Here is a 21,979-nt window from a genome sequence, read left to right as displayed (position 1 = left end):
AGTCCGCAATATCGATTTCAATTATCGATACTTCTCGTTTCTTTAAAATCAACACAAGGTAAATGTTAGTTAACTTCCTGTTCGTCATTCTAAAAATACGATTAATTTGCCAATTATAACAGTATTAAACAAATATATATTGGTATTTATGATGAGTACAAATTGACGAGAATATGCACACGTGTTTAGATTTTTACCAAACAAATCATTGCAGAGTTAAAAAATAGTACATAAAGTAAAAATTTAATAATAAAGTCTGTTTCATATTTAATGTTTTACGAATTTCCTAACGTAATAAATATTCTAATTAATTTCTTCGCGTTCTATAAATTTGTTCCTATAATATGATTCATTTATTGAATAATATTAATAATTAATGATTAAAAGGAATTGTTTTTTATTGTCATTTTACTACTTATATTTTTAAATATGTAGCACAACTTGGGTTAGGAACGTTAAGTATTTATTTAAAAAAAACAAACTCGAGTAGCATGAACAAATATTTAGACAAAAAGATTTCTTTTTCTAAATTACAGTAAAAAGATTACTTTAACCATTCAATGCATTAAATGAAATTATGTATGTAATATGTATATGTATATAAATATATATTGTTCTAATCATAGGTATAAAACTTAAGATTTAATTTAATTCAATTCGCATTGCTCTTCTATAAAACTTACTGGTGTATTTATGTTATTTAAGCTGTTACTTTTAGTAATTCATGTCAATTCAATGTCAATTCTAATAATCCATAATCAAGATATAGTTAGTCGATATTAATCCATTAGATACCAATGAACATAATATTTTTATATATACAAATATTAATATTACATTAATGTACAAAGATAAGATTTCATATTACAATTATCATTTGTAAACATGTTCTTAATTCTTTTGAACCACATTGATAATTGAATAAAAATGTTACAGGGAAATGATGAAATGAACTATAAAATGTTTCAATTGTTTTGGTTTTATTTTTTTTAAAGCTTATTTGCTATTTGTTTAAAAATATAAACGTAAAAATGGAACAATCACTTCAATATGAATTTTGTTAATAGTAACCATCGATACATATCTATATACAATGAAATATGTACAATAATGCACATAGTAGCAGTATAGGTACAATAAAAGAATAACTAATTAAGTGTATTTCAAATGATACAATAAAGATATATGCAACATGGATATAATAAATTACACTTTGAAATGGACTTGGAAACAAGTTGAAGATATTTGCTAAGAAAGAATCGTGTTTCTAATCTAATAGTGTTTGGGGCATAGAAAAAAATATAAACGCATCGATTATTGTTTTATCGTTCTAAGGTATACAAGGTATGTTAGGGTTTTTCTTAAAGTGCAAAAGTATTCAACTTATAGTTTCTTATTTTATAAATAACTCTCAGATACGTGTGTCGTAAGATCCAACATTTTTATGAAACAAAAAAATTACAAATATTTATTATAAATTTATAATATACATTGCTTTAATTGAAAATATTACATAGCAATTTTCTATACCCTCGACACTTTTTTGCAACTATCTTCACTTAATTTTCTCGGATAAAACATTCCTATAATAAAAAAATTACAATTTGTGTAACATAAATTTCATAATTGTATTACTTACTCCGTCATATTTTTCTCTTATTATCTATTAATTCATTATAGAATCGCACTTTGTGTTATGTTCATTAAACTTTCTTATTAATTTTTCTTTGGAGCCAGTAAGCGTCTAGCATCATCGTCTGTAAGACTCAGCTAAGCTCCGTTATTATAAAATAATTTATTAAACGTTTAACAATTTCAATTAATAAATACTATATGATATACAATTTCGCTACTAGATTTACAAAGAGGAGAATATAATTATTTAGTGTCCTTGAAAAAAAAGTCAGGGTGATTATCTTACTTGGGACTTGTTTAAATGTAAAAGGGCAATATTTATGATTTTGATAAAAAATCCATTTGTAGAAAATTCAGAAAATGCTTAGTATGTAATTTCATATAAAACTGATGCTAGAAGATTTGTATAAAAGGCCCTTTTATATTTAAATTAGAGATAAATTTGTAATTTAATGGCAATGAGATGATATGTTGTAATTTATTGGTGTTCTTCGTAGACGCTTTCTCTGCTTTTACATAAATGACAAAGTATAAATGAAATTGCTTGTGAAACGTATTTCTAATATGTATAATACATATATGACCTATTTTATTGAACAATGGGTAAGATAATCTTCCTGATCATTAAATCTAGGACAATCTACTTAATATTTGGTCAAAATATTATCACTCCTTATAGACAGTAATAAGTGATTTTGACATTATTAATTATCTGCATCAATCATTGCTAATATTGTAAATGTCTCCAACCCACTTTCAGCCAATGTAAAATAACAAACCTTTATGAAAATCATTCGACAAGTAGGAATAGAAAATTATGAATTATGAAATCTAATATAAATTTTGTCTTTGGTTCCGATTAAATAATTGAAAGCACTCATTCGAATATATTATCATTCTTTAATCAAGATTTTTGAAATTTATATCAAATTACTATGCTGTCTAAGTGGGTTAAAAATAAATACAATCTTTTTCACGCTACTTTTCAATAGCATTAGGCACTGTCAACCCTTCATTGAATAATCTTCGATAAGTTCAATTCTATATGAGATAATGTAGAATATAAAAATTAGTTTCGTTTTTATGATAGTTTTCATATTTTTAAGAACGAATATCATGTTCGCCGAATTTCATAAAAGAACATTTATTACAGCAGAAGCAGTTCTATTTTCAAGGTATTTTAATTTAATCTACTGAATTACATGATAAAATATAGTATGTTCTTTTTACCTACAGAACGTAAATTTTATTTTTCTTTTAAACGGAAGATATGTATTAAAGTTTCAAATATTCGTGCATAAGCGTTTTTTCACCTTTTAGAGAAATGAGACTTCAATTTGGCTTTTTACCATTAACGTATACAACAAAATGTACGGTGCATATCGTGTACTGATAACCTTATCTCTTGAATTATATCCTAGATCACAATAGTGTACGCTAAAATTTCACGAACAGAAAGAAAGAAAGCAACGCGGTTAAAGAGAATAGTTGTTCTTTTAATGCATTTAAACTCTCGATTGCGCAGCTGGTAGAATTGTGCTATTTTGCTTAATGTTGTACTATTTCAGGGCGCTATATTTTCTTTAATTCGTTTAAAAAGTAGTTATAATTATTAATTATTACACAATAAATATTTCTCAAATAAAGGGTGTCTCGAATGCCTGCATCCAAGACATAAGGAATATATAATAGTCAGTTTAAAGAAAAATAGTCGAGTAGTACTTTATAAACGGCATGCTGTTATTCTTACAAACAGTGATCGTATGTAATTCAAAACTGCTGCACTTTACAGTGTATACCAACAATTTCGTAATAATAAATTTGCATTGAGCTGCTAAAAACGTTGGATAATTAAATGGGTAACCGCAAAATATACAAATTTGAATATTTAATAAACAAATACAAGAGTTTTATACGTTGCAAAAGCATAAAAACTCACACATTTACAAAGTTATTACGTTACTGCTGACAAGACTTTATTGTCTTTACACGCATTATCGATCATTCGCAGAGAACAAGAGAAACATTTCTACCAACTGTACAGTCACGAAGTGAAAAAGAAAAGGAAAATAGGAGCATGAAAATCATATCTCCTTGGTTGACATCCAGAATGCTATTTCTTTCATTAGATTTATCAATTATTATCACTTCGCGTGCCTTGGCAACATACATCCTTAAACGCTAACACGCTTATCATTTTACAGATGTACGACTTGCTCAATAGGATACTTTATGTCCCACTCAGATATCCCGCATTATTCACTGAACTGTTATTTTTATTATTGAAATAATGCCCTGATTATGCAACGAATTCTTAACTTATTTTTGTGGCACCATTGTGATTCACCTTGTGGTTTACAGTCCAGCTATCCTCTTGTACAGTTTTCAAATATTCTTCTAGCAATGATGCCAAATTACGTCTTTTAAATCGTAACGATTCTTTAACGATATCTCGCAAAAATGCAAGTCGTATATCTAGAGTCCCTTGAATTTGGTTTAAATGTGAAAATAGTGTTGCATAATCTGAAAGAAGATTACGAATCATTACTAACATTAAACTGCTTTGCATGTATGTTTTTGTTCGTACGCTATAAATAGATTATACTCTTTCACAATACCATTGATATTACTAATTAACAGGTGAAACTTACAGAAATATATATATATATATACATATATACATATACATATCGACTTACTTGCACCTCTTCTCCGTACTTCTTTATACACGAGTTCTCGAACGGACAGGTTATGTCTTCTAATATCTTCTAATTCTTTCTTCGACAAAACCTTGTCTTTTTCTACTTTGGATTCGCGTTTATCTTCGACATGATTGGACAACCTTTCGTCAACCGAATTTTCAACTTTTACACTATTTTCAACAAAATCGTTAAGAGGTAGTTTGTTACACTCGTTTTTAACGTTCTCCGTTTTTATTTCAATTTTAGGAGCGTCGACGTTATTAACTACCGGCGTCAAAATTGGCGGAGCGTCCATATGATTATTAGTATGTTCCACTGGAATTGGTTCAAAGACTGGTATCGTCGGCATTTCTGCAAGACCATTTACTAATTTCTCTGGTGAATTCACACTCGGTGGACTCGATGTATTAGGTGTTGTAGGATTCACTGTATTTGATGGAATTTGATTTGAGTCAGCAGCTGGGGTTACTTGATTTTTCGTGTCGTCAACCCACGGTATCGGCGAACTTGGTGGAGTAATCGTGGGTGTGTACGATGGTCTTCGTACAACTACATCTTTAGGAATTGGACCCGGTTTTCGTTTATTTGGCGGTGGTTTTGAAGCAAACGATCCTCCGTCCGAAGCAGGTAATGTACGTTTAAGACCGCTCTTTGAGGTCGAAGACGTTGCGCCAACCATATCGATATCCGCTTCGTCAACCATCATTCTTTTGTCTATCTTAAAAGGATTACCTGCAATTCGACAACGTGGAATAAAGTATTGTTCTGACTTGAACACTTCGAACGACAGTTATGGAACATCTTAAATAATTACCGAACATGTGTTGCCTAACTGGAACACTTTCGATTTCCCTTAAAGGCGGAGTCATGCGTTTCAAATATTCCTGATAATTTCCCATTTGCGCTAAAGGCATCGAATGAACATAATCGTCGTCAAGAAGTTTTGTATGCAGTAATCCAGGTTGAAGGAAGTTAGCACGCATTCTCACAACTTGATCTAAAAGGGATTTCCGCGGAACGTCAAATGCGTTCCTGTAACTGTGTGCTCCGCGTTGTTGACTTCTGACTAATCCAACTACAAATCCACCGAACTCGTTCAGTTGATCCCTTAGTCCTGTGAACTTGTCTTGTAATAGCGGATGCGATACCTATTGTAATAAGAAAAATAGGATTAAAATGGATAATAAACTAAATTATTATTCTAAATAATAAAAAATATTTACCAAATCTTTCTTCAACGGAGTTCTAGGAATAACTCTTACTCCATCTGTCACCGTTGTACTGCCGTTTACTAAATTTTTTGTCATATTGGCAGCAGCGAGTTGTTTAGATAAAACCTCGTTGCAAAGTCTATCAAATTCAATTTTAGCTTGATTTTTTAGTCGTTTTAAATAATTTAAGACACTATAGGATAACGAGTTATCCATATTATCGGGAATTAGTGTTTGCGCTAATGGAGCTGGAGCACCCATTCTAGTTAAAGCTCTCCTGAGCGACTGTAAACAAAAAATATCCAGCATTAGAGTGTTTTTTTATTTATTAAAAAGCAAATACTTAATACACTATGTATGATAATTGCAAAATTTACCGCTGCATAATAAGTGGGCATGGTTCTTATGTAATTTTGAAACTGTGTTCTCCATTCATTTGTTGGCTTTAATCTGTGAACTTTAAAAAGTTCTTCCAGCAAAGGTAAGAGTACTGGGTAATTGTAGGGCATTACAAACAGGTTCACACACGTTAAGTTAGTACTTGCTTTTAGATATCCAAATGGATGACCCACATCGCTGGATTTATAGGAATTAGCTACAAAAACTTGCCAACAAATCGTTGGTTGCTTTCTGGCTAATATGTACTGTGTTAAAGGACTTGGCTCCAGTTCGTATTTATCAAATGGGAGATTTTCTATCACCATGGGCTCTTGGCTGGTGCAAGTGAACTTGACATTCGGATGCGCTGACCTTGGCGGCAAAGAACTAGCGCTGAGATCAGGCCAAAAGCTTTCAGGAATCGGCCAGAAACCAACAGCAAAACCTTTCTGAGCAGATCTTGGAACATAAATCAGTCTTCTACAAGAATGCCATGCCGTATTGCCCGGTACTGTTGGATTTGGAGGATACTGCGATCGCGTTCCGTTCGTTGTATTACTGTCATCTTCATTTTCATCATCATCCGCGTGTTGTGCTTCATTAGTCAATGGCGGAGGATCTGGTCCGATCTTTTCGAAATTTATAACTACGCCAGACTGAACTTTCTGTACCAAAGAATCTATACACTGCATCATCATTCTGAAGGATGTTATACAATACGAACGACCTACGATAAACAATCAATTTTTTAAATTAAAACTATACGTTAAAATTATGTTAAATTGTACTATAAAAATAACGTTTATACCTCCGGTAACTTCGCACATAGCATCTATAGGAGATGAATCGCTTGCCACTAAACCAGTGTCTCTTTCAACAGCTGGTGTTCCAGATAATCGTAATACCAAAGAAAATAATCTTTGATCCCATCTAAATGGCTCTTTTGTTAACTCGGATCCAGGTATAGGAGAATGCATTGGCAATGTGAACTTTAAACAAGAATTTCAGAGGTAAAATCGCATGTTCACTAATATGGTTTTTCTCAAACATGTTTCGTTTATAAATATTTATTAAACTTACATCCTGATTTACTCCACTATTAGTCGTGTACTTTCCTCCATCCGTAATAACAACAATCACCGATGGTTCTAGATAAAAGGGACATCTTCCTTGACCGTACGTGTCTATTCCCGTTTGCATACGATTTATATTCAAAACATCCAAAGCATGTTTCAAAGCAGCACCTAACGTTGTCAATCCAACGCATTGTAAATTCTTAAGCTCATTCATAAAAGTTGCTAAATTTTCTTTCCATCCAGCCTGAAAAGTAAAAGTACAATTTCAATTATACAAAAAAAAAAAGAAAGTAGAAAAGAAAAAATAAATATTTTAAAGATCATTTTATGCAAGGACAAATTATTTTGCTGTCTTGCAATTTTCATTTTTAATTTAAATATTTTTATCATTCATTAACAACAGCAAAAAAGATCGATGTAATATTTTACTGTAAAGTAGTAACTACACAGCTACCATATAATTTCATAGTATTACAATATTAAAAAAATGTCTTGATTCTTATAATTTTAAATTTCTTATTTGCAGATCAAAACTGATTATAAAGCTAATGGTTCAAGATAGAAACAAAATTGCAGCTTGTTAGATGTGGAGTTCTGTTTTTAAAGTTCTGCAATAATGGGAAAGCAAAAAGAACCTCCATGCAACACGAGGCACTAAGACAATAAAGAATAGCCATAAAAAGTTTACAACAGTAATTGTCCATTGCATCAATGATTTTCTTGATATCTATCGCAAATACCAATTCTCAACTACCTATGGTGATTCTTTATTGTTTCAGGATCCACTGTTACATGGAAACTCTTTTTTACTTCTTTGCCACTACTAAAGTCACAACAATACTTTAATCCTTCTAACATGTTTCAACCATGGCTCATTCTTGAACCTTAAGCTTGATCACCATATTCGACCCTGGAATAAAAAAGTAACTTAAATACATCAAATTAGATCGTAAGAAGCATTATGCAAGAAAAACGTACGAGGAGGAAGTTATACAAGAAAATACTTGTGATAGCAACTGGACAAATTTTTAAATAGTAGAAGAAAGGCATGTCTTATACGCAGTCGTGTATTATCAGTTTTGTAAATTTGGCGCGCATGTATCCGAGAGGAAAAGACCCTCGTAGGTAGACTCCCTACTCGCGTATCATTATCCACAATGTTTTTCTGTAACGAAAGATACGACAAGTGCATGCTGCACTTTATTGCTTTCTTGGCAAAGATCAATTATTCATCAATCGAAGGAGATAAATACCGCAATCGTTATGAGTGCATTGATTCGTCACGCGGAACAACGAATCACAAATGGGTTTGAAACTGAAAACTGAAAAAATATGTAAAGCTTCTAAATGGAATCAATTATTAACATAGCAGCAATCAATTAAAGCTGGATGAAAATTAAAATAAAATTATTCGAAGTATTATTTTAAATAGTGTGATGCTAACGTGAATGCAAATGAAATAAAAATAGCTTGCATTTTGAAGTATTTTTCACATTTGAAATCTTTTTTGATGGTGAAAATAAGGTAGGGAAAATACAAGGAAATATTAATACACCTGTAATTAAACACTGCAAAAATTCATGCTTACATTTGATCGAATAATTCTTGCTTATATTTGCTCGATCCTCAAAGGTATACAACCTAAAGACAATACAGCATTTTGTCTCACACTCTCGGGGCCTGCAGCAGCTGCAAAGCACAATAAATTGGGGCTTTGGCTTAGGCCCTCGATACCCTGGTATGAAACACGAAACAGTTTTTCCAGGCGACGGTCTACAAAATATTTCTGTTACAAACTTTACCCAACTCTAATTCAAAGTCTACGATAATCTTATTTTCACCATCGTAAAATGTAACGACACAAACATAAAAAAAATGTAATAATATTTTGATAGTTTCCACTATTTAAGATAGTATTTCAAATACTTTTGTATCGAATAGCACCCAGGATCTGGGTGTATTTACTCCAAATAAAATTGAATACCATTTTCATGAGAATGTAAACAAAGTATTATTTTATTTCAATTGCAATAGATCTGACTTGGAAATAAAATAAACTATTTATCGTTTACTATTTAAATGGTATATCTTACCTAGGTTTGCATGATAGCTAGCACAGAGAGGGTCGTGTGTGCTTCTATATACGTGTGCAAGAGAAACAAAACGATCGTGGGAAACGGGAGATAGAAAAGGAGAAAAAGTGCGGAAGATGCGAATGGTAAAGACAGTGAAATATGAAGGAAAACATACCTTGATATTCTGGGGCGGATCTTCGAAGGTCAGGAGCATATAACGATCCCCACGGCTCTCTGGTGATCTCTGTCTTACCTGAAAAAGAAGGATTTGATATTAGAGTCGATGGCGATGGAGGTAAAGGCAGGGGAGCCCATTATCCACATTGCTCTCTCTCTCTCTCTCTCTTTCTCTTTGACGATGATGGTACGAGTCGACGACGACACGACACAAGCACGGCTGAATCGAAGCTCCCGGGAGAGCCGGGAAAGCTGTGTGACTAGCGTACCTTCACGAAAGTCTCCACGGCGCTCTTGGCTACATCCAAAAGCGTGGGTCGCCCGCCCAAATATGCCCTCTGATTCATGGAGGCCGACGTGTCGATCAAAAAGACTATTATGGTCATCTTCGCGAGGCGAACCCGCTCGTTCTTTCGAGGTCGTAACTGCGGCCTGAGACCTCCCGTAGTCAGAACTAGCTAGTTAATAGCCCTACGACAGCGTGGCGCATAACTGCTTCGACCATTGAACGCTCTCCCGAATATACAGTCTCCGAAAAACTTCTTTTATCGTAACGGCGCCCGCTCCGCTCTTACTCTCTTTCGACCTCTTTCTTTTCTATCCTTTTCTTCTTATGTATATATATATGTATACATATATATGTATATGTATGTGTATATATATAAATATATATATATATATGTATATGTATGTTTTTACGTGCTGTGCGCGCGCGTTTGTATATATATATATATGTGTGTATATATATATATATACATATATGTGTAATTAGTATATATATATATATATATATATGCGTCTCTTTCCCTCCACACAGAACCAAATCTACTGCTACTACGGCCGCGCGCCTCTGATGCTCGAACGTGTCTGGTGGACAGCAGCGCAGAATAGCAGCTGAAACGCAGCCACGAGATCGCGTCGCAAGTCGTCGTGAACAGTCGCGAACAGTCGTGAGTCGACCAGGTCCGTATACGAGTTTGTCCGTTTCCTCGTCTACCCCTTCTAACGCATTTTGTCATTGCTCGTCCGAAAAGCATCGCATTTCTATGATTTTTTCATTGTGTGCGTATGTGTCCTAATGCTGTTACTTCTGATCGAAAAGATTAAGTGCAGTGTTTCTCAAACTTCATCTACAGAAGAATAAATTGTTTTATTTTTAATATAATTAGAAATATTTAAATAATTTCACTTAGTTTAATTTAATTTTTTTTAAATTGTCATTAATTCGTGTAAATTAACTATTTTCTATTATTTTTAAAAGTATTAATGTTATACAGGCAAAATGTCGTTGATAACATTATAAAAACAATTGTAGAAATCAGTAGAAATCTTGTCAGAGATTAAACGGAGAACATGTCAGTTTTTTCTTCTGCTCCAATACAACTTGAAAAATCAAGGGCGCTGTACTTCGTTTAAAAAAAAAATGTAAATAAAACCATCTGATGTGTAATAGGACTGGACAGGACTGGAACAACCAAGTGTTGTGCCCCGAATAGACGTAGGTTTATATGTACATAGATATATGTAGACATCAAAATTAGAAAAATCATGATGAATAATTTCTGATATCGTTCAAAAAATTTTGTAAACAAATGTAAATCATTCGCGAGCACAAATTGACTAGTTCAGGCTAATTTTTAATTTCTAACCGGTTTGTGTAAATGTATGTATATATAAATTGGTGTAAATTATAACTGTAGTTTACCTGTTCTAGGATCAAGGACAATTATATTGCTCAATGTAATTCCATATTCATATATCAAATGTGATTGAAATATAAATAAATTATTAAGAGAACGATTGTGTTTCTTAATTTATATTCTTAATTTATTGATATCGATTATAATATGGATAAATTGAATTCATCTAAACGCAGAAGGACAGTTGATGATTTATTGCAAAAGTTTGAGAATAACAGAAAAAATGTGAGATAAATTTCCCTTTATAAACATATTCTATTCCTTCAAGTTTTCTCTTTATTTAATGTTTTGACATTTTATTTCTAGACAGCTGAATCTATCATGACATTTAATTTTAATAAAAAACGTGTCCGACTGTTAAATAATTTGAATGATGTTAAAGAGGGATGTAAAGGGATCTTATACTGGATGTTTCGCGATGTTAGAGTACAAGGTATGAATATAAACAACATATGTAATATTATTTGTATAAATAGTATACTTTTATAGCAAAATAAATTTGTAATACTTATAGATAATTGGGCTTTGCTCTTTGCACAAAAGACTGCTTTGAAAAACAATGTAGCACTTCATATTTGTTACTGTATCCTGCCAAGATTTCTCGATGCTTCGATACGACATTATAAATTTCTCTTGAAAGGATTGAAGGAAGTCGAGGTTGAATGTAAAGCGTTAAATATATATTTTCATCTTTTACATGGAGAACCAAAAGTCAATATCCTTGAATTTGTGAAAGTATTTAAAATGGGTGCTGTAATTGTTGACTTTTATCCATTGAAATTGCCCATGTCATGGATCGATGATATACAGAACGATTTACCTAAAGATATTCCTATTTGTCAAGTAAATAAAATTATAAAATACACTTGTTTTTATACTTTTATATAGGGAATATTCCATTATCTGTTCGTTAACGAGCGATTCTCTCAATATGTTTTTATAAAGGTAGACGCACACAATATTGTGCCATGCTGGCATGCTTCACCAAAGGAAGAATTTGCTGCAAGAACAATTAGAAATAAAATACATACAAAATTGGAAGAATTTTTAACAGAATTTCCACCCATTGTGAAACATCTATATATATCAAAGGAAAAGTTTAGAAGCAATAATTGGGAAACAGCTTTGGAAAATGTAAAAATAGATACATCGGTAGATGAAATTACATGGGCTATGCCAGGATATAAACATGGTATCAAAGAACTAGAAAGTTTCATACAAAACCGTTTGAAAAATTACGCAACTGAGCGTAACAATCCCTTGTCAAATTCCATTAGCAATTTATCTCCATGGTTTCATTTCGGCATGATATCTGTACAACGTTGCATTTTGGAAATGGAGGAATATAGAAAATTATATCCAAAATCTGTTGAATCTTTTATAGAAGAGGCTGTTATTCGGCGAGAACTCAGTGATAATTTTTGTTTTTATAATGAAAATTATGATCTTATTAAAGGAGCTCATGCTTGGGCAATAGAAACGTTAAACATACATCGGTAATGTATTCATATTTCATTATGTATTATACACATATTGTATTAATAATATTTCGGTATACATAGGAAAGATAAAAGAGAGTATGTATATTCTTTAAACAATTTGGAAAATTGTCAGACCCATGACGATTTATGGAATGCATGTCAAAATCAAATGGTAACAACAGGAAAAATGCATGGATTTTTGAGAATGTATTGGGCAAAAAAAATCTTACAGTGGACTGAAACACCTGAAAATGCTTTAGAATGGGCTATTTTCTTAAATGACAAATATAGTATAGATGGTTGTGATCCCAATGGTTATGTAGGTAAGTTTACGCGTTGTACATGATATTACGATGATTTATTAATTTATTTCTCAGGTTGTATGTGGTCTATATGTGGTATTCATGATCATGGTTGGCCAGAGAGGGAAATATTTGGAAAAATAAGATACATGAATTATGAAGGATGTAAACGGAAGTTTAATGTTAAAGAGTTCGTCGCCAAGTGGGGAAAGGAGAAAAGCGATAATATATCAAAATGACTATCAATTATTTATTAATGTACCATTCAGTCCATTCATTTATGCTAATAAAAAATAAGAAAATATAATATACAAATATGCGATACAGCTGAAAAAATTTTTAACATAGAAATTTGATTAATTGATTATTTTCAAGTAGTTGCATTATTTAAAAAAAAAAAAAAAAAAAAAGAAATATTTTTAACGTACAAATAAAATATAGTTAGCATATAGGTTTCTTAACATTTCTTAATAATTAGTATATCTGTTAACATTTTGTACCACTGCATAACAATGAAAGCGAAGCAGGTACCGCATCTAACGATGTTAAAGAAAGTGCAGCAGCCTTTAAGCCTAAAGAAAGACAATCGGTTTCATATAGATTTTTATGAATACCATAAATTATTCCGGCAGTAAGACAGTCTCCGCAGCCGCTTACGTTAAATGTTTCATTTGGATTTTCGGAAGTGTAACATAAGGGTGGGTACAAACGAGAAGTAATCATGGTATTTTCAACTAAATTACCATTTTTATCATAAAAAGGATTACTTCCTGAGGCTTTACGAACAACCTGTGGAGAGCAATATTACATTTTTAGTTGATTCATATGTTTATCATTTTTCAAGAATAGCAATACTTACCAATACTCCCTGTGATCCTAATGTACTTATAACTACTGGAACAAATTCAGCTACTTGTTCTGCGATTATTTTTACTTCTTCCAAGTCCATAATCGATTTACTTTCAGGCACTTGTATTCCAAGATATTTTCCAATTACTTTTAACTCATTTCTGTTTGGAGATGTAAAATGCAGAACATCACGCCACTGTGCTTTCACTTCAAATACTTTTGTTGCCTTCCTCACATCTGTAGGTTCGTACCAAACTAAAAGAAATGATTTTTTTTATTTATATTATTTTTGTATGGTTTTCATACATTTCTTTTAATATACCGATGTAAAATAAATGTAGTATCGCAATATAGTACGTATTGTTTGTTACTATCTAAAGTTTATGATAAAACAAATGTATTATCGTATTAAATGAAATTTGTATTCATATCGTATTTGTATTGTATTTTGAAAAGGTACTCAAATGAACCGCTAAACGAATTAAATCTTCCGTAACATGCAGCGCTGTCGTGGCACTACAAATTTCTTCGTACTACGGAACATCTATAGTGATTCTATATTTATGGGAAATTAAATGCGTCTGTCGCTGTGTATTCCTGAACATAACCATAGGGGTAGATACCATAAAAAAATAGTTTTGTTATTCGTTAATAACATAGCACAAAGTATCAAGCCTTATGATACAATTGTATCAATAATTGAATGATACAATGGGCAAAACTCTCAACGGGAAAGCTGCTGCAATATGTACTGCGGTTGCATTTGTTTTAATAGTGATTGCTTTTACCACACCCAATTGGCTCGAAACAGACGGAAAATTGGAAAATCCAAGATTTATCAAAATCGGTAATTTAATTTGAAATAATTTCGCTACGATAAAAAGGACAGGAATAGTTGTTATTCATTGTTCATTGTCATTTCATTGACGATCTCATTTAATGTGTCATTTACACATCTTGAAAACAAGAGTTTACAGTCAACTTTATCTTTTGTTGCCAATATGTACGTACATAAAATTTGAATCGTGCAATCATTTGTATTTATAGGAATTAGATATAAGCAAAATATTATTTAATATCTTTATTGGATTGTAAAAAATTATTTGTTGTTGCAGGTTTATGGCAAGTGTGTTTTAAAGGATTTGAGCATCCTCATCACTTGTACGATACTAAATTCTATGGTTGTTGGTGGGTGTTTGAAGAAGAATATTATATAATTCACGATATTCTTCTACCAGACTTTTTTGTTGCAACACAGTTTTTCTTTACATTATGCCTGACTTTACTATTGATAGGAAGTTTCTCAACGGTTTTGTACACATGCTGTTCTCATCATCATAATAAATATCAGTTGCTTTTATGGACAACTGGTGCAAACTTGTTGTTAGGAGGATTATGTGGTATCATATCTGTTATAATTTTTGGTGCAAGAGGTGACAGTAGAGATTGGATGCCGAACTGGGAGCATAATGACATCGGTTGGTCTTATGCTTTAGCTGTAGTAGGTAGCTTTATTTTGGTTATAGCAGGTGTACTCTTCTTAATTGAAGGACGCAGACACAAAAAGAAGCAGGAAAGAATTTTGACCGAAGAACAGAAAACACATACAACCATCTAATTATAATTTTCGTTAATAAAAAATATAAATCTATGATAAATTATTTGGGATATCAAAGATCTGCACATGCCAATTCTATGAGGTCGAACACAGTCTACATAGATTTACTTTAAATAATCTCTATGCAAATTTTCGAAGATTCTATTATATATTTTTATATTTATACTCGTTATTTTGATAAGTATTATTTACACTGCATGTAAATGTTCATGCCAACTTATAAAAGCAATTATAATCTTGATATATTTTAAAAAAAAAAGAAAAGCCTTAAATCGAAGAAGATATTTTATATATTCTTATATTTAATATGTAAATTATGCATTTATTATTTGTTTTGTAGAATACTTAATGCTACAAATCCGTCCATAGATGTAAGATGTTTTACGCGAAGAGACTATGTGTCTGTAAATAAAAATAGTATTAGCCCTGTAACTGAAATCATCTCATGGCCTTTACATGAACAAATATTGTATATTTGTCATAATCTTTTATATCAGAAAAATGTATAAAAAGTTAAAGTAATAAAAATAACTTGTTTGAAAATGTTTACTTCTATTCACAATTTTGCTTTTCGTGGAATTGTTGTATGAACGTGAACAATATTGAAAATTAAAATAATCGATTAATTAGTATTTAGGATAAGTTGCACCAAAATTTCGATCAATGGAATTTTTAAGGAAAAATAATTAAGTTGTAAATGACAAAATAGGATCAGGTTGTGACCTGTTTTACTACCGGGGGAAATAATTCAACGTGAGTTACGACTAAGATTGCGTGTACGAAGATCGACGTCAGGTGTAAGTCGTTGACCCAGTTTAGCTCCTATTTTAATCAACGACTTCTACAATTTTGTGCACTATATTGATCACACCTGAAAAATTGTTTCTGTCGCAATTCATATTATCCTTCTATACTTATCGGTACTATACAATTATAAAAATATCATTTTTTTTTTATTAGTTATTCGGTCATTAAATGTAAGTAATGAGAATTTCATCTGAATGAATCATGAACGGGTGACAGCAAAAATGACGCATATTCTAAGAATCTTGACTAATGTCGAAAGGTGTGTGAATATAATATCGACTACAAAACATTCTTTGTACTGTATACGATCTTACGAATATATGGATCCTACCAATCTTAGGATCTGTCGCCTTAGGTGATTCCTATACATTAGTCTTGTTTGTTATTTATTATTCGACTAACATTTTACTTCTTCTTTTTATTTTATAAAACATTAATTTGTCAACATATAACTTTATATACGTTTAACCTAATTTATTTACATCTCGATATTGTTTATCATCGGATTGCATTCCACGATGCAAAATAAAAATAATTCAGATGAAACATCAATGATGCAATACTCTACAATGAGAGTTTGCATAAAATTCTCATACACGAAGCAGTGTTTCTCATGTAAAAATATTGCACATCATCTAATATCATTGTGCTCTAAAACTCAGTCACTTGTGTTTGTTTTTGTAAATGTTTCAGAATGATAACAATGTCCTTGTATGTATTAATTATTACTGGCCTTTCTCATTGTAACTTGTTATAAATATATTATATCTTACTTATCGTCCCATCGGACAATTCAAACACAAGAAACGTGAGATCGAAACGTTTTTTAAATTGTAATAAATTTTATAGGTATTCTAATAACAGATTGAGAACCCTTTATTCGTCATAATGGTTAGTTTATGCTCGTGGGATATTCACGGTTCTACAAGGTTAGGTTGGACAGTACAAGTATGTACGTTACATCTTACATGGCCACTACTTGCCACTATACAATATAACGTGTTGGGTGTGGTTAATACCGTGGGATCTTTACTGGATCAGTAGATTAGTGAATCGATTATCGTATACACTAGTTTACGTTGCAATCTCTATTGTTTGCAAAGAAATTTTTTACGATGAAGAAAAGAAGCTTTTCGGGAAACATCGGTGTCGGTGTTTTCATTGTTGCGTTTGTGTGCGTTTGCGTTGCATTTGGTACACCAGCGTGGTTAGTGAGCGATTATCGTATCACTGGTGCGAAACTCGATAAATTGGGCCTCTGGACACATTGCTTTAGATCTCTACCGAATCCTCAAGAAATGGACGCACCTAGACGTTTTTTCGTTGGATGTAGATGGGTATACGATCCCTTTACCGCAGGATACTCTGACATCCGTGGCTTTCTCTTGCCTCGTAAGTTTCTTCTTTAATTTTATTATAGGAATGACATCTTTTTAGAAGTTTATTATTATCATGGATGTGTTTGTACTCGGTAAGCGCTGCATACTTCAGATATAATTGCGATTGTTTTTGTTACAGCATTCATGATTGCAACACAGTTTTTCTTCACGTTGTGCTTCCTATTGAGTCTCGTATCGTTTGTATTGGTATTATTATTCACTTTATGCTGTGACCCAGAACGAAAACGATACGTACAACTTATTCTGACAATTGGAAATGTATTACTTGTCGGCGGTATAAGTGGCGGATTGGCAGTGATTATATTTGCTTGCTTTGGAAACACCGAAGGTTGGATGCCTGGACATGCTAACAATTTTTTTGGTTGGTCCTTTATAATGGCAGTTGTAGGCAGTGTGTTAACTATCATAGCAGGTGTGCTGTTTCTTGTAGAAGGAACTGTTCAACGCAAAAAGAGAGAGTACTTGAAAGAATCTCAAACAAGATTCCAACTTGAATCTCGTACATAAGTACAGTCGTTTTATTACGTAAGACTCGCATTTTAGTACCAAAATTTTCTATTATTCCGTCCATCTATAGTAGTCTGCTTCTAATAGTAGAGTAAATTGTGTAGATTGTAAGATTAGATTTCTATTTACTTTAAGTACAAATTAAGGTACTAAGCAAGATTTGTATTTTTGTACAATGTTTTACATATACAATATATGTAGATGTATATTAAATACAGAGAGATTTCTGTATATTCGCATCGTTATTGTTTTTGTTGTACGTCTATTGTTTGGAAAGTTAATATTAGCGCACAAAGTAAGCGTTATATCTTTCCTCTCGTATCAAGTGCCTTGAAAAGGTTACCGTTAATAAGAACATACTCGTAATTTTGATTATTTTAGCAACAGTCTTAATATCTCAAAAGAGAACATTCTCGATCATATCAAATAAGTACCTTGTTTCTTTTGTATAGATTGTAGGTTGTTGAATACTACATAATACTACAATGTAAATGTTCACTGCCAATGTTAAATTTACAAAGACTCGTCAGTTATGCGTGTATGATAATTGATGCACGTTGATGATGATACGTCGCAATTTAGCGATTAATATCCGTCCTTAAATACAGTATCATTTATAAGTAATTAAGATGCAAACATTTATGTAATATATCTTAATTAAGAAAATATGTAATTAAATGTTTAAAGAAATTACGTTTTATATTTATCCTGTCTCATCCCTCGTTCATTAAAACAATTCGATTAAAAAGATTGTTTATTTTTTCGGGTGATTTGACTTTAAGCTTTTTTTTTCAAATGTGAATGATTTGAAAATCGGTTTATAGGATGTCGCATAAAGTTAACGTTGGCAGCACTGAAGCAACGAGAGGTGTGGCAAATTACGACAGAGTTAGTATTTCTGAAGTTTATAAACAAAGTTTATGTTAGAATAAATCACTTTGTAGTTTATATACCAACGATAACAAACGATTGACATGTCCGCCGATCAACAAGAATATCATCGTGCGTCAAGTGAGCAATATTATTTTTCATTATTATCTCGATTACAAAGTATATTTAACCTCTACTAATTTTCTTTACACATTTTCAGACGCGTTAGTTTTTGGTGGAATCATCGCATATATTGCTGGTTTGTTATTAGTAATGGCATTTACAAGGTAATAATTCATAAAATTTGTAATTTTGTATATAATAAGAATTTCTGAGTAAATATAATTTCCCGATGAACTTATTCGTAGCCCCTATTGGATCCAATCGTATCAAGAAACTTTCAGTAGTTTCAAGCATATGGGACTTTGGGAATATTGTTTTGAACAATTTCAATATCCATACTATCAGTTTGACAAAAGATTCGATGGATGTCATCATATTTTTTCCGAAGAATATTACGTGATCCGTGAGTGGCTGCTACCAGGATGGTTATTGGTAGTGCAAACATTTGTCACGCTTGCTCTTCTAATTTCATTTTTTGCGCAAGCTGTGATCGCGTTAACTTTAGTTCGTTGGCCCTTAAGATTCGTATTGAATTTCGAATGGGTCCTGTCTATGTTTGCTTTTTTATGTTGCGCGGTTACAGGTAAGGACAGATTTCGTTAGCGGTACGCTACTAAAATTTTTCAAATAAAATTATTTTTACGTCTTTCGTATTTCAGGTACTCTTTTATTTTTGGCGGTATCAATATTTGGAGGCCAATGTTGGCGTAGAGACTGGTTGATGTATCCAAATTTTAACCATTTATCTTGGTCGTATGGTTTAGCAGTTATCTCGTTTATGTTCCATTGGTTTGCTGCGTTTTTCTTGTACTTAGATGCCAAAGCAGGTTACAGATTGCGCAGAGAAAATCGTAATTTAATAATGCAGATGCAGCCTAATCCGCAAACTCATCATGGGTTGCAAAGAGGAGGATACATATAATTCACTGTTACCACGTAACGTTCAAAATAGTATTCTACTATGAAACAAATTCGAACCATTCATAGTTATATAGTTTAACGAATCAAAATTTGAGTCTGTTTTCAAAGTTACTAGACGAGATTGTCGCGTAAATAAGTTTACGCGTATATGTTTTTATCGATATTACTTAGCTCCGTCCATTTTTTATAGAAATCTATATACAATGACGTAACCGTTTCCAGATAATTATTTTCCTAGTGTTGTCAAAAATAACAAACTAGAAAAGGAATTATCTGAAAAGATTTGCACGACACTGTACGTAAAGATGTAGAGTAAGAGAGTAAAAAGAGTTGTTTATACATGTCATTCTACGCGAAATTGGACACTTTGGTATAACCGAGGACTTTATGTTCTTAATTTTTTCAGAGTTTTATTCCTACTCTAGCTAGTAAATACGGGTACTCGTTTAAAACAATTCGTGAGTTTTTAATGGCAAATAAAAAAATAAAAAATGTATAGTCTCGAGTTTTCGAATTGTTACTTTAACGAGTATATCCGGTTATGCGTGGAATGACTTATATTTATATTATAATTTTATACGTGTAGTTACAAATTGTTGTGACTAACAATAATTATTAGAGATCAACGAATTCTTATCACGTTTGTATCTATTTGGAGCTTGTATCTACAAGCTTGACAAATCGTCGAAACGACATTCCAAGCGTTTAAAAGATCACGCACTTCTTTTTTTATTTGCGTATCAACTATTTTGTACTATATAGTATTTTACTATACTCGTAATTAATGCTGAGATCACGATATTAAATTTGGTATATTTCAAAGATAGCATCGAGAACCTTACCTGGAATTTTTGAGTATGCTGCGAGGTCTAAAACGTATCGTATCGTATCCAGAGGTAGATTACCATCGAGAACAATAAAGCTAGCTTTTTCTACATGCGACTGATATTTTTTAACCAAATTTGGACTAATGCCAGCCAAGATATCCATTTCGCCGATTCCAAAACGACATTCACCTTTGTAGTCGATTATTACAGTACACCTTGAATCACAAAATTTAACAAATATTATCGATATAGATAAAAATTCTAGAAATTCTGTATAGCGCTCGAATATGTAACATTAGCAGGAGAAAAAGTCTTTTACATGCAAGAAGGAAATTGGAAAATGATAAAAGAACCGCCATTGAAAATCGGTGATCGGTGAAAGGTCTCGAGTGATACCTACGAGGTCAACAGTTATTCCGATTCGTACCATTCGCTATAGAACCAATAGCTGTTAACGTCGTCGCGAAAGAATTCTTTCTTTCAAACTTTAAGGTAGAATTAATTATAATTGTTTCAAAGATTATATTTTTTAAACGCGAATTTACTGTAAAATCCTGTCGTTTAAGTAAGACAAGAGAGGGAAGATCCAAGTATTTAGGGAAAACGTACGCATACCTAGCCGTGCTCTTGTTTGATAACTGCTCGACGGTCTGACCACCGTCTCCTAGACTTTTAATTATAGCTTTCCCAGGTTGGTCGTTACCGACGACGGATATTAGTCTGGTGGTGTTCAGACCGAGGCTGATCAAGGCGTTGGCGATATTTTGTCCGACACCGCCGCAACTGTCACGACTTATACCGGCATGCGTTCTACCATCGTCCTGAAAGAATACAACATGCAACGTCAATTATTGATCCGTGATATGGACAAGATGCGCCGCTCTATTCGCGCGCGTCGAACGCCGCCGGCGCTCTGAATTGATCGATCGTCTTCGAATTCCACGCGAAAGGGTAAGCGATCCGAATCAACGCCTCCCGTTCGATTCGATAATTAGACAAAAAATGTAATACTTTACAGAGGTATTGCGCAGGCGATGCTAATAACGTAACTAATTTTCGTTTTAAAAGTGAAAGAATTTTAGCGATAAGGATACCTCTCCGCGTGTTCTCCTAAGAAATTGTGAGTTTCTCCTGTTGTATAATACTGTCTACTTTGATTTAAGGCTTACAATTATTTTTGCGTACGAATGGAAATTGTAAAATCGTCGTGTATTTCGAGTACATACATAGGTGTATATCTATGTGTGTATGCATGTAACACGTGCCGTCTCGAGGACATCGCATCCAAGGGATTAATTTCTCTCTTCGTCGCTCCACCCT

General features: G+C 32.5%; 6 protein-coding genes across 9 annotated transcripts in view; 4 read left to right on the top strand and 2 right to left on the bottom strand.

Annotated features, from left to right (window-relative positions):
* Positions 1 to 958: 958 nt before the first annotated feature.
* LOC128895615 (integrator complex subunit 6) lies at positions 959 to 10,998 on the bottom strand. 3 transcript variants are annotated; one of them, XM_054158347.1, is made up of 9 exons: positions 9,524 to 10,998; positions 9,253 to 9,330; positions 7,007 to 7,246; positions 6,735 to 6,915; positions 5,926 to 6,653; positions 5,561 to 5,833; positions 5,152 to 5,485; positions 4,335 to 5,069; positions 959 to 4,158 (listed from the first exon to the last, which is right to left on the bottom strand). In XM_054158347.1, exons 1-9 carry the CDS (start codon positions 9,638 to 9,640, stop codon positions 3,950 to 3,952), a joined length of 2,895 nt encoding a protein of 964 aa, XP_054014322.1. In that variant the 5' UTR covers positions 9,641 to 10,998; the 3' UTR covers positions 959 to 3,949. The 3 variants fall into 3 exon arrangements, with proteins under 3 accessions (XP_054014322.1, XP_054014323.1, XP_054014324.1); XM_054158348.1 differs by lacking the exon at positions 9,524 to 10,998 and adding an exon at positions 8,591 to 8,775 and having other exon boundaries at positions 9,253 to 9,505; XM_054158349.1 differs by lacking the exon at positions 9,524 to 10,998 and adding an exon at positions 7,757 to 7,912 and having other exon boundaries at positions 9,253 to 9,505.
* On the top strand, positions 10,991 to 12,998 carry LOC128895620 (deoxyribodipyrimidine photo-lyase-like). Of its 2 annotated transcripts, none has more exons than XM_054158361.1 (6): positions 10,991 to 11,179; positions 11,261 to 11,387; positions 11,469 to 11,797; positions 11,900 to 12,450; positions 12,517 to 12,754; positions 12,813 to 12,998. In XM_054158361.1, the coding sequence occupies exons 1-6, from the start codon at positions 11,102 to 11,104 to the stop codon at positions 12,879 to 12,881; spliced, it is 1,392 nt and encodes a 463-aa protein (XP_054014336.1). In that variant the 5' UTR covers positions 10,991 to 11,101; the 3' UTR covers positions 12,882 to 12,998. The 2 variants fall into 2 exon arrangements, with proteins under 2 accessions (XP_054014336.1, XP_054014335.1); XM_054158360.1 differs by having other exon boundaries at positions 12,517 to 12,758.
* Positions 12,999 to 13,125: 127 nt separating this feature from the next.
* The window catches only part of LOC128895617 (uncharacterized), a 33,804-nt gene continuing 24,950 nt past the window's right edge, over positions 13,126 to 21,979 (bottom strand). The window contains exons 8-11 of the mRNA XM_054158355.1: positions 21,275 to 21,480; positions 20,675 to 20,874; positions 13,597 to 13,841; positions 13,126 to 13,526 (exon numbers count right to left, since the gene is read on the bottom strand). Coding sequence (XP_054014330.1) covers positions 13,224 to 13,526; positions 13,597 to 13,841; positions 20,675 to 20,874; positions 21,275 to 21,480 — 954 coding nt within the window. The 3' untranslated portion in view covers positions 13,126 to 13,223. The remainder of the gene's footprint in view (positions 13,527 to 13,596; positions 13,842 to 20,674; positions 20,875 to 21,274; positions 21,481 to 21,979) is intronic.
* Positions 13,915 to 15,747, top strand: LOC128895629 (uncharacterized). The gene is made up of 2 exons (XM_054158376.1): positions 13,915 to 14,433; positions 14,702 to 15,747. Exons 1-2 carry the CDS (start codon positions 14,298 to 14,300, stop codon positions 15,202 to 15,204), a joined length of 639 nt encoding a protein of 212 aa, XP_054014351.1. The 5' UTR covers positions 13,915 to 14,297; the 3' UTR covers positions 15,205 to 15,747.
* On the top strand, positions 16,356 to 18,151 carry LOC128895628 (uncharacterized). Its single transcript, XM_054158375.1, has 2 exons — positions 16,356 to 17,403; positions 17,530 to 18,151. The coding sequence occupies exons 1-2, from the start codon at positions 17,127 to 17,129 to the stop codon at positions 17,916 to 17,918; spliced, it is 666 nt and encodes a 221-aa protein (XP_054014350.1). The 5' UTR covers positions 16,356 to 17,126; the 3' UTR covers positions 17,919 to 18,151.
* Positions 18,774 to 20,630, top strand: LOC128895627 (uncharacterized). The gene is made up of 4 exons (XM_054158374.1): positions 18,774 to 18,929; positions 19,009 to 19,075; positions 19,157 to 19,494; positions 19,571 to 20,630. Exons 1-4 carry the CDS (start codon positions 18,893 to 18,895, stop codon positions 19,831 to 19,833), a joined length of 705 nt encoding a protein of 234 aa, XP_054014349.1. The 5' UTR covers positions 18,774 to 18,892; the 3' UTR covers positions 19,834 to 20,630.

Source organism: Hylaeus anthracinus, unplaced genomic scaffold, assembly GCF_026225885.1.
Source record: "Hylaeus anthracinus isolate JK02 unplaced genomic scaffold, UHH_iyHylAnth1.0_haploid 5, whole genome shotgun sequence".
Taxonomy (NCBI): Eukaryota; Metazoa; Arthropoda; class Insecta; order Hymenoptera; family Colletidae; genus Hylaeus; species Hylaeus anthracinus.
Note: the sequence above shows the minus strand (reverse complement) of the source record. Positions and strands in the feature narration are given on the sequence as shown.